The following is an 11,649-nucleotide window of genomic DNA, read 5'->3' as shown; positions in this document are numbered from 1 at the left end:
GCGAATTCAATTTATGTCGCCAGTCCAGATTTCAGAGATGCAGTTCAGTCTTCTTGCATGATCAACAACGATTGGGAGAAACCTCTGCTGGCTACACAGACCCATGCTGCAAAGACTGACTTACCACAGACAGGCAAATATGGTTCTGACAGCAGGCTACAGGGAAAACAGCACTGGAGAGAAAGTCTGAACAGGTTGGAATTATCTACACAGGTCGGATCCATCACCTTTCACTGCTGCAGGAAGAGAGGGAGGAGGAAGGTGGGAAGAGCAATCTTTATCCAAGGGATATCAATTGCAGAACACAGCAGCAGATAGAGATTCGGCTCTCTTTCCACCTCCACATGCCCTCTCCCCACAAATGCAGCTGCTGCCACTTAACAGGATAAAAGGTGAATTGTTCAGCTTGCTGCTTTTACATCTAGGAGGGGAATCTTTGCCAGGGAAAGGGCTGTCAGATTTTCAGATGGACAAAGCAATGACAACCCCCCCCACTACACTGCCCTTTTTTGCGTATCTGGAAGGCAGGGGGAAAAGGTCTTTGTAAACATTTTAAGAGGAGACATTTTGGATTGTTGCTTTGTTTTTTTAAGGGGAAAAAAATAACCCTTCCCTAAAAGCACTGTTTTTGGGGAGCACTGAAAACAGAGATTCAGAACTGTGCACTCCGGTCTCGGAAGAAGCCCTCAGCCACTTGTGCTTCTCTGAAAGTGACGGTAATGGAGTTTGCCGTGATGTCTGTCACTGTCACTTCGCTGGGGGGCACAGTGGGAATCCAAGGGAGACTGCCATCCACATCTGCTGCAGGAGGAGAGGCAGATAAGAGCATGTTAGTGAGAGAGAGAGAGTGGGTGAGGGAGAAGGAAGAAGAGAGGGAAGGCAAGGATGGAAAAGGGGCCTCCTTTCTGACAAACGTGGGTGAAATCAGCCTGTACTGAGTCTCACGTACAAGGCAAGCAAGAGCACTCCCCTCACAGGCTAAAGGAAAATGAAGAATCACTTCAGGATATAACAGAAAAAGGAAAGAGTAGCTGTGTCCAGACACAGCATCAGAGCAGCCTCCACAAGAATCAAGAAATCCTGTAATGCACCCAGCTCATCTAATCATCCACAAGTCTGTAATACCTCTCACCCATTCTCAGCCCCTCATTTGGCTCTGCTCATGAAGGTGTGAGCTCACCTGCTGGTAAGTGCCCTACCCTTCAGAAAAGTTGAAAGTCACTAACACCTACACACTCTCTTTAGGTGCTTCTACAGTAGTTAAAGTGATCTAAAATGGAGGTTCTTCCTCATACTGCAGCTGCAGTGCAGCCTGGGTACAATTTTCTCAAAAATCCATCAATACTGCTTCATGGAGAAGCTGTTCTCCCCTTCTCCTGTTATTCCTTTGCTCCTGGATAGCTCCATACAAGAAACACAAGCATCCCTGCGCTTCCTTACAGCAAGAATAATAATCAGTCCCTTTGTCACTCAAAGCCTCACTTCTCCCCAACCCCCAGAGACAGTCAAAAATACACAAAGAAAGGAAGGAAAATGTACTCTCTCCCTGTCAGCATGTATGTACTACACACCTTTGTGTCCTAACCTGGGTAAGGAATGAGAGCCCCTTAGAAGTGTACTTCCTGGCCTCTGTCTCAAATACCTGGGGTGCCCAATTTCACCTCAGACAGAATCCAACTACCTCCAACAATAACTGGAATTCCATGCAGGCCATGCGTCAAGGGGAAAACAAAAACAGTTTTACATTTCTGTAGTGCTGTTCACTCTTCCAGTTTTCAAATGCATTAGGGCCCAGTGCAGAGGGGAACAGTCCCATGCATTTTCTTACTGCCAGAATGGAACACTGGGTTCCTCTGTGCTACCCTCATTGCTGCCTCCTTGGAGAAAGGAGGGATAGCGTTGATTCCCAGAACACAGCCCTCTTCCCAAAATCCTGCCCAATCCAGCCTGGCTAACAGCTACTCCTAGAAAGGAGTAACAGGATTCTTTTAGCTACTACAAGCACCACAAGCCCCAGTTTTTCACTCGTCAGGAAAGCTACGTCTTCAGAAGCTCTAATAACACAGGGATAGAGTTGCCCTGGTAACTCAGAGCAACACACACATCCCACGGCCCTCCTGACGCTGGTATCCCTCCCTAAAATGCCAAATGTGCTTGGACATCTCTCATGCCTACACACATGCTGCCTACTCAGTGGGGATCAAGCAGAAGTTACCATCCTCACTTTCCCTCTCTCATCCCCCCTCACAGAGCTCTATAGCAAGAGATGTGGGGTGTGGAGAAGAAAGGAAAGGATGGGGTAGAGGAATGTGCTGCAGGTTGCTAGCAGCATTCCTAAATGCTCCTTAGAGCAGGACTATGAGAGGAGTGCCAGTGATCGAGCTTGCCCACTGCCAGCCAAGCTCCTTTTAGCAGAGCAGCAGGCTGTGTGAGTTATGTTAACACAGGTGGAATTGATTACCATCACACCTGCGTGTCACCTCTGCTAGGAGAAAAATGCAAGAGGGGAGTAACTTGCAGCTATCTTCCATGGGTTTTCTAACACTGGGAAGGGTGTCACTGATATGAGACTACAGAGAGGCAACAGCACCAAAAAAATCCGTGCTATTCATTCAAACAAGAAAGCAACTTGCAGATTAGAGGGCCACAATATGAGCCATCGAGTGCTGCTTCAATGATCTGACCTAAACCACAATCTCAGGATAAAACAAGGAAGAAGCATGCAGAGCATGCTTTGCACGTCCCACAGCCTCACAGCCATGGTGTATCTGGCCTTACCTTCTTTGCTGGTGTGCTGCATGGTCTCCCAGTCCTCAGGGCCCTGCCTGGCCTCTAAGTCCACTGCATCATTCAGGAAGAACTCATGCCTACAGTTTCGACCCTCCAGGCTTGACATGCGAGGGAACTTCTTCCTTGACAGTCGCAAGTACTTCTGGTTTTTGCGTTGCTTCCGGAGAGAGAATGGCAGGACTGCTCCCCCAGTCTTCTCCGAGAACTCTGCCTGCCCTGTTTTGGCCCCTGGCAGGCTACTGTCTCCTCCTCCAAACCTCCGTGCAAGGGAGAAACAGAGCTTCTCCTTTCCCTTGTGCGCACTCCTCAAGTCCATGCCATACAGCCGCTGCCAAGACATCAATGCAGCAAGGGTCAAAGTGGAAAACTGGTAACACAGCCAGGGCCAGGAAACTATTCTTTGTTCAGGCCCTCAACATCTAGATGAGCTAGGATAAGTTGTACTGCTTCTACCCCTCTGTTTCTCTCAGCTCCTCAACTGCTATCTAAGCTCTTCCTAACATGTGCTTCCTAGAATTGGCTGTTTTGCTTGGCAACAGTCAAAATGTGCTGGAACTCTGCTTCCAACAAGGCCAACTTGAAATTAAAAGAGCAAGAAAACCAGGTACTCTGCACCACCCAAGCTCAAAGTTCATACAATCTTAGTTCAAAGAGAAAGAGCATTTGTTAGGTTTGTTTTGACTTTTTAAAGACAAATTAGCTGACTCTTGAGATAACAGGTTAGAACTATCTGCCTATGCAGTGACGTCATGCTGTTGTGTTAGCTTGCTACCTCCAATTTCGTCCATGCAACAGCAGATGGACAGTTTCCACATCCCTGTGAGCAGGGGAGCAGCACAGCAGCTAAAAAATTAGAAATAGACAGCAGAGCAAGAGGCTACCTGCAGTAGGAGGCGCTTTGGTTTGGGGCCTCTTTTCCTGTACCCTGATGCACGGTCTCTCTCTTCCCTGTGAAAGAACACAAATCAACACACTACTAAACACTGCAGCACAAAATGGGCCTTCCACCATTCGCAGCGTAGCTTCCTCATTTCCTTCATTAAACCCCAATGGTGACCAATGTGGGCTTGGAAAACATCCCAAAATTGCTTCTTGTAGGAGTGAAAGCCTTGCAATAAGGGAATTTCTCGGACTCAGCTGATCAAGAATGGGTTAGGAAAATTTATCACCTAGCATCACTCCAGTCCAGCCTCGGAACTTATTAAAATCTGAGACCAATTGCTCTTTGGCTCAATTCTGCACGTTCTTGGCCACATTTCCTGAACAGTGCCAATCAAAGCTGCTTTAAGCCTGTCTTGTTCACCTCAGTCAACACCACAGTAACAAAGTTCAAACAGGACTCATTTCTATACATCTCATCTTTGGATAAAGTAGAGAGGCTCTTTACACACACTCCGAAATAGATATTATTTCTTTTTCCTGTGTCCAGGAGAAGAAAGAACACACATCCTTACTTTTCCTCATAAGCCACGACCAGGCGGGGGTCCAAGATATGATCTTCTGGCTCCCATGTGCTGTATCTGAAGAGAAACATAAGGAATATAAAGTAAACAACATTCATGAAACAGTCTCTCTGCCGGCCTTCTACCAGCATGCAACAGTCCTGGATATTGTCTTCACAAGGGCTGGTGGGGCCTGCCACAACACTGCAAGAAGTCTGAAGAATCTCAGCCATTCTCTCCCCAACTTCTCCCAGACACTACCTTCCCTTCCCAGAACAGGCAGGATCAAGCAGCTGTTTATAGGGGAATAGGGAAGACTTTCCCACACAGGCTCCCCTCCATGCTGCTTGCAAAGCCTGTGCAGACACTCTCAAACTGATTTTAAGCCAATGCCAAACAGATTTAGTCTGCAGCACTCCCTCAAATCCAACAAAATTCATGAAACAATGAGACATGCTCTGGTACAGCTTTCTGAAAAATAGGTCTCTCTTAATTTAGAGTGATCAAAGAGTAAGTACGCTTCCTCACCTGCATTATTAATTACCTCTAATCACTGGAGCCAAAAGTATTCATTCAAGAAGAGTTTAATTTTTCTTCACTGATGCCATTCAACTAAACATGTTTAGACCAGGGCCCTGAGGCAAGCTCATGGCGACTTTCCAACTGTTCCTCCTCTTGCTCGACTCCCCCTGCAGGTTATTTCTGTCTAGCAGAGGTCATCAGTACTTCTATACCAGTGCAGGAGAAACTTATCTACGTTGTGGTCAGGGCTACCAAAACTACTCAAAATAAACCTGCTATTATGAAAGTAGCCTGTGAACAGTGTCACCCACCATCCCATCTCCCTCCTTAATTGCCAAACAGCTGTGACAGGAGTCAGATGTTCAGGAAAAGACTGAAGCCACACAGCAGGCAATGCCAAAACTGGTTCCCAAAGGGCACAGCTCCGCTGAGTATCAGGGAGCAACAGCCAAAACCTCCTGCTGAGGAAGGTGAAAGCATCACAAGGTAGTCCTAATGGCATGTTTGCTTCTAACGGGTCATGTTTGTCCAGAAAAGGTAGGTGGCATGTCTCTACTGTAGAAACTCAGATGCAATAAATCAAGTCTGAAACCCCAAATGCTGCAGAACATCAATCTTCCTGGAATGTGAAGTCCACAGCTCAGAGAGAGCCCCTCCCAGCCCCTGGGGAGGAACGACAGAGAGAAGCCAAATGCAGGTAGGCAAGTGTGCATTCCTATCAATGCCTTCAAACAGGGGGGAAGCATTTTCGGATGTTTACATTTCCAGATGAAGCAGAGATGCATAAGAGGGCACGTGATACCTGCACGTATGTACACAGGGCAGGTGGTTTGGAAGTGCTTTTCCTTTTAATCTCTCCCTTAGTTAGAAAAAACGTAATGAAATACAGGAGCATTCATGAGAATGGGTTTAGAAATGAAAGCGTAATTCTTTTACAAAAGGGAGAAATATACAAAATTCAGATATCCCAAGGTGCACTGTACATCAGACAGTTCAGCACAGACATGCCTTCATAACCAGCTGATCCCTCCCCTCCTTTACTTAAGCCTCCTGCAGCAACTTGACTGCGAGCTGTCAAAGCCAAGATGCTGTTTGAACAGAGGAAGGTTTCCTCCCAGCTGCAGGGATTCTGGCAGTCATTCTACAACTTTAAGAAAAATAATAACACAAGGGTGAAAAAAGACATTGGATTGCTTTTCACGGGCAGGGGATGAAAGTGCATTTGCTTTAGAAAAAAAAAGAACTGGTGGGTGTTGCCTTTTTCTCTGCAGCTCTGTTTCTGGCTTCGCTGCAGTGGCAAAACACTGCGTATAAAAAGCCCACGTCTCAGTTTGCCGCGCGCGCGCACACAGAGCTGTATATATGGGTGCACACAGCCCAGGCTGCAGCAGAACTGCAGAGAGCAGGCACTCTGGAAAACATAGATCATATGATCTTCCTTCCCCCTCCTTCTACTCCTCCTCTTCCCCCTCCCCGCTTAACTCCAACACAAGTTGTAAACAAGCTTGTAGATAGAATCAGATTGTAACTCCTCCATTCCCTGGCTCCCACAGTAGAATCCAGAAATCTGAGGTGCAGGGCATTAACAGGAATTTCTTATTAGAAAAAAAAAGAAAGAAAGAGAGGGAAAAAACCCTGAAATATCAGTTATGAGGAAAAGCAGCAAACTACTGATCTATCATTATTTCCTTCCATGAAGCCTCCAATGGGAATGATGGGATAATTGGTACAGAGATTACAAAGAGCAATGCGACAAGGCTGGGGAGGGGAATGAAGTGAAACAGGAAGTGGGATGAGGAATTGGAATATGTACAAGACAAAGGTGTAAACAGCTCGTGCTGCTGCATGCCATCACAGGCATAGGTATGCTTAGAAACAAGGAACAGAGACTTCTAGCAGGATGAAAGTGACTTCAATGCTCAAAGCACCTTGGGTTTTAAGCAACTCGAACCACTGAATAAACAGCTAAGATGGAGGAGAAAAAAAAAGAAACTCAGTGCTCTTCAGATTTGGAATTTAGGGGAAGTTGGAAGGTGTTTGGACATGTCACAGTGTCAGAAGAGAGAAACCCTAACATCTCTTGCTTGTTGGGCAGAAGGCTATGCTTTTAAACCCCAAAAGAGTTTCTGGCTCCCCCTGAGTTCCAAGGCACAGGGCAAGGAGAGGCAGCAGTGAAAACAAGGACTGCTGTGTCCAAGGAAACATTACGCCATGCCTCAGTCCACCTTCTTGGCAAGTGCCTTTACAAGAGAAGGACCTCAATGCATTTGTTGAGAGAAGAATGGGATAAACATCAGTATTCTGGCCAAAGGGGGATGGTGCCTCACAGACTACAAATACATTTCTCAATCTCTACCAGTGATTGCATTAGGCTTGGCTACTTACAAGGCCAAGGAAGGAAGGAATTAAAGAAACGACCCACACTGAATTGCAATTGGTGCTCAACAAGTAGACAAGGTTACACTTTGACAGAACTTACAGTCAAGAACATAGTCACCCTCTCCCACCAACACCAGAGAGCGGAAGTGTCTTATATTCATGCATGCCCTATAAGCACAAGGATTAGGCATGCAGAAACACATCTTAAATTCTTAGGCACCAGGTACAATCTGTCAAGACCATCCCAGTGGGCCCTGCTTTCCTACTGCAACAATCAACCCGTAAAAGCAGCCCCATTTGGTTAGCAACACACAGTGCAACTGAATGTGTGATGTAGTTGTACCCACGCACATTGTGTATGTACACACACAGATACAAACATAAAAGCAAAGACAGGACCCCATATGGGACACAGACTGTTAACACAGTAATAATATTCTCCAGTCACCTAATCCCTTTAATCTCAAAGCATTTTACAGACTATTTAGGCATTCTTCTTCAAAGCAGCTGCATTTTAATAAGTATCTGTAAACAGTGCACAGCAATGCTGCAAAAACATTTTTTTTATTCTTGCAGCACAGCAAGCAAAGCAAAAGTAGAAAAGGCCTTCAAAATAGAAGGCGGTTTTGGACAAGGAAATGAAGAGGTAATTTTCAAGGGGCAAAGATCACCTGCATTTGGCTATGACCAATAAACCTGAAACATTGCCCTTTTCTGTTTGTGAATTGCAGGGGGGAAGCAGTAAGACAAGACGAGCCAATCAATTTGTTTTCTATTTTAAAAGACTACATACAGCTCTAAAAATAAAGTGGGGTCCTCTTGGTGCTGACTCAGAAAAGCAGGAGTCTTTCCAAGCTCAGAAGAATCAGGGTTCCCTTTGAACTCATAATGAATTTAAAAACATTTGTGTCTAGAAAGCATCTCAATGGAGTATTTCAGTGTGGCAAACTCCACTCAGAATAGACTGGCACGGAGTTTCTATCCCTCAGCTGCCAGTCCGGAAATGAGATTTGTTTTTGGTTTGTGGCTCTCTGTTTCTGCTTATCATTATTGGAATGAGGCACAAGAGGTTAGCCATTAAGAATGAGATGCTCATTTGCAGAGACATACAGTATAAGCTATTACTGAATATCAAAGAAAAAAGGCAAATAAAACACAACTTACTTTGGGGGCCATCCTTTCCACTTCACCAGGTATTCTACTTTACCCTAAGGGAGTAAAGAAGAAAACAGATAAATGCTGCAACCAAACACAGGCTACAATATGAGATGCAACCCATTAAAAGAAAAAAAAAAAAGTTTAAAACTCCGTAACTGAAAAACTCATCCCCCATCACTTTATTTTCAAAAGAAAGCCACTTCCTCTTTCAACTACCATTGCTGTTATCTTTTCCCCCAGAAAGTGGGCAGATGGGAGGGGTGGGTTATTTAAGCCTGCCTGTACTACCATCAACTTGGGATTGTACCTTTGCAGAGCCTAGCAGGCAGAACCCCAAAAGTTAAGCAGAAAGTAAGACTGCAACCATTCCTGAATTTACAGGCAACCCTACAAAAAGTCAGCATGTGTAAGTGCAAGAAGGAGATGTATGCCAGGAGCAAGCATCAGAGGAATTTTTTTCTCAAGCAGAGAGAAGAAACGCAATATTTCAGACCTACAAAGCATCTCTTTGGCATGTTCCCTTCCAGTTGCTACATGCTTAACTCAAACACTGTTCCATCCACCACAGTCACTCAATTCGACCCAAGCAAACAGCAGCTTACAGTTGAAGTTCAGAGTTACCTATTTATTTGTTCACTCTAAGCACAAAATTCTAGAACAAAATAAAGGAAAAAAAGTAGCAATTGTAAACCATGTTAAAAGGGCTCAATGAGTAACGTGCACAACTATTAAAATCTTTAATGTTACACTGAGCAGCTTGTTAAACACACCTTTACGCTACAGCACAGCAAGCAAAGCACTCCGGTACTTGAGCCAGAGAACCGCTTTCGTTTTTCTCGTGGGGGGCGCATCAGCTTTCCAATGTTAGCAAACACTGCCCTACGGGGAACTTTCCACCAAAGAATCACTACGCGCTGCATGCGTGTGGGTTAATCCTTATAACAACCTTTCATGGCTGGGGAAACCGAGTCACTAAGCAGTTAACCACCACATCGTCTCAAACCCTCTCTTTGATTCGGGCTGTCCCGTTCGTTGCCATCACCACTGACGCTGCAGACATCTAAGTCTCCAGCAGTGACACACACACACCCCCCACGGCTACCCCAGAGCCCCACGGGGATCCCCGAAGCACCCACACCCACCTCACGAGCAAACCCCGCAAGCAGACGCGTCGCCGGCCCCGCAGGCCCGAGGCAAATGCCGGTGGCTGGTGCTGCTGCCACCCCACGCTGCCCGTTACCCCACCACGCCCCCCGGCCGCCGCGCTTGTGCGAGTAAGGAGTGGCGGGGGGTGTCCCGGTGCGCCGTTCCCCCACCACTGGAGGGACTCGCCCCGCCTCGCCTCATCGCAGCCCACCTTCCGCACGCGCTTCTTGCGGATGCTCTCCACAGCGAACACCTGCTCCCCGATGGCCGACAGCTCCATGCGAGCGGCCGGGACGACGGCGCCAGACACCGGCGGGCCCTGCAGCCAGCTGTCGCAAAGGCAGAAAGGGGGCTGCTCTCCCGCGGCGGCGGTGACGGCGAGGGCAGCCCGGCGGCGGCCGCTATCCGCCGCTCTCCCCACACACGCCCCCTCGCGCGCGGCCGCGCCCCCTCCCCCGCCCCGCTTTAGAACCTGCGCAACGTTTTCCCCGGCGCGCGCGCGCGAGGTTGCGGGCGGGAGGGGGAAAAGGAAGGCGGGGCGCGCGGCGTGGCTGGGGCGGGAACCGCCTCAGGGGCTGCTCCGGCCTGAGGGGCAGCTCCCACGTCAACCCCCCTCCAGTCTCAGCGCCCCCGTTCTCGCTGTCCCTCTCCGCTTCCCCTCGCGGCCGACACTTCGCCTCTCTTCCCTTTCCGGGGGTTGCTACTGGCAACTCGCTTTCCTCACGGAAAGGGTCGTCGGTTTCCAAAACCCCCGGTGCTTGCAGAGGGGAGCGGCGTGAGGAGTCTGCCTTGCCGGCGGCGCTGTCTCCAGTCGCTGCAAAGCGGTGGTGTTCAGTGTGCTCCGCAGGAATGGCCCTAAGCTATCGCCTGTCATCAGGTGGGAAGACAGCAGGTGACACGGCGTTGAGGCAGGAGAGGCAGACGGCACGAACCGGTGCTGAAGAAACCCGACGTGGCCCGTCTGTCCCGGCACCTGCTTCAAGTGCTTCATGGTCAGGTGCTGTGGGATCTTACGGACGTAGCGCACACGTAGCTAATTCGACATCTTCGAACCAGCAGGACCTAACGCCAGCTCTTCAGGGTGGCCAAGGCTTTCTTGGGTAAAGCAGGAGAAAATAGGAACCCTGTGAGCAGGCATTCAGCACTCAGGTGTCGGTTCTTCTGTGCCCACCAGTCTGGTATACAGAAATGTGCTTTTGCCTCCCGACCACTGCATTAAACAGCAGATTACTGTTTTAAAGTCTCCTAGGACACCTTTTCATCAGAGTAGGGACGGATTTCTCCACGTCTAGCTACTTTACCTCCCACACATGTGCTCCGTCGCTCCTCCACAGTGACTACATGGCACTGGATCCTGTTCATGTGCAAAGTTTGAGATGGATGAGTAAAAATGGGAAATATTATAAATGGAGTCTACAGTGAGAACAAGTTAATGTGAGCCATTTAGTTTGGAAGTGTTCATTTTCATATGACATGCTCTGTCTGTACCCATGGATGCAGTAACTGACAGGGTGCTTATTCTTACCTGCAGCCATTGAAGAACTCAGAAGTTTGCTGTTGGGAATTGTGACTGTTGGACTAACCGCGAAGCAGACCTAGCAGTTTGTAACACAGTTTTGGTTCTGTAGCAGCATGTATGTTGAATGTTCAAGGGGTTTGTGCTGTATTGCAAAATGAAAGCTTTGATCTTTTCGATCCTCGTATTATGCCTCTATATTTTGAAGTGAATAGAGAAAAATATTTGAGATGAAGTTTACTTTGTTTCTCAAAAATTAAGACCTTTGGAAAAAGTAGAGGTAAAAGAAGATGAGAAATGTCTCTAAATTGCACAGACCTGTTTGCAACCTCTTTCGTTGCACTTGAATCCAACTACTGTGGTGCTGAACTGGAAAATGGAACAAACTGTTCTCCAGTGATCACCTGAGGATAAAGTAAAACAGTAAAATCCCCCAGTCACAACAAATTTACACATGAATCCATTATTGATAAACTGTTGCACTTCTCGGTACAGGATATGTACAACTTGTTACTCAATATGTGTCTTTGTAAGGTCAAGAGTGTACATATTTCAAAATTCCTGAAACGTTGTTAATGAATACTAAAGGAGCTCTCAAACAAATAGACCTGCATTTTGACAACAACTGATAATACTCTTCTTATAAAAAAGGGGTATACAACAAGAACCCACTCACTCAGTATTGTCAGTATAATT

At 47.2% G+C, this 11,649-nt stretch overlaps 1 protein-coding gene across 1 annotated transcript; it reads right to left on the bottom strand.

Annotated features, from left to right (window-relative positions):
* Positions 1-652: 652 nt before the first annotated feature.
* Positions 653-9,717, bottom strand: CBX7 (chromobox 7). Its single transcript, XM_054386988.1, has 6 exons — positions 9,649-9,717; positions 8,298-8,341; positions 4,245-4,310; positions 3,672-3,738; positions 2,779-3,118; positions 653-801 (listed from the first exon to the last, which is right to left on the bottom strand). Exons 1-6 carry the CDS (start codon positions 9,715-9,717, stop codon positions 653-655), a joined length of 735 nt encoding a protein of 244 aa, XP_054242963.1.
* Between the last annotated feature and the right edge of the window lie 1,932 nt (positions 9,718-11,649).

This window comes from Indicator indicator, chromosome 14 (assembly GCF_027791375.1).
Source record: "Indicator indicator isolate 239-I01 chromosome 14, UM_Iind_1.1, whole genome shotgun sequence".
Taxonomy (NCBI): domain Eukaryota; kingdom Metazoa; phylum Chordata; class Aves; order Piciformes; family Indicatoridae; genus Indicator; species Indicator indicator.
Note: the sequence above shows the minus strand (reverse complement) of the source record. Positions and strands in the feature narration are given on the sequence as shown.

What these genes read in the sequence shown, in the direction of transcription:
- CBX7 (XM_054386988.1), bottom strand. Translation starts at nt 9,717, where the DNA reads ATGGAGCTGTCGGCCATCGGGGAGCAGGTGTTCGCTGTGGAGAGCATC. An exon ending in CAAAGCGCCTCCTACTGCAG is followed by an intron (nt 3,119 to 3,671) that starts GTAGCCTCTTGC and finishes ATGTCTTGGCAG; the next exon opens with CGGCTGTATGGCATGGACTT. An exon ending in GCAGCACACCAGCAAAGAAG is followed by an intron (nt 802 to 2,778) that starts GTAAGGCCAGAT and finishes CTCCTCCTGCAG; the next exon opens with CAGATGTGGATGGCAGTCTC.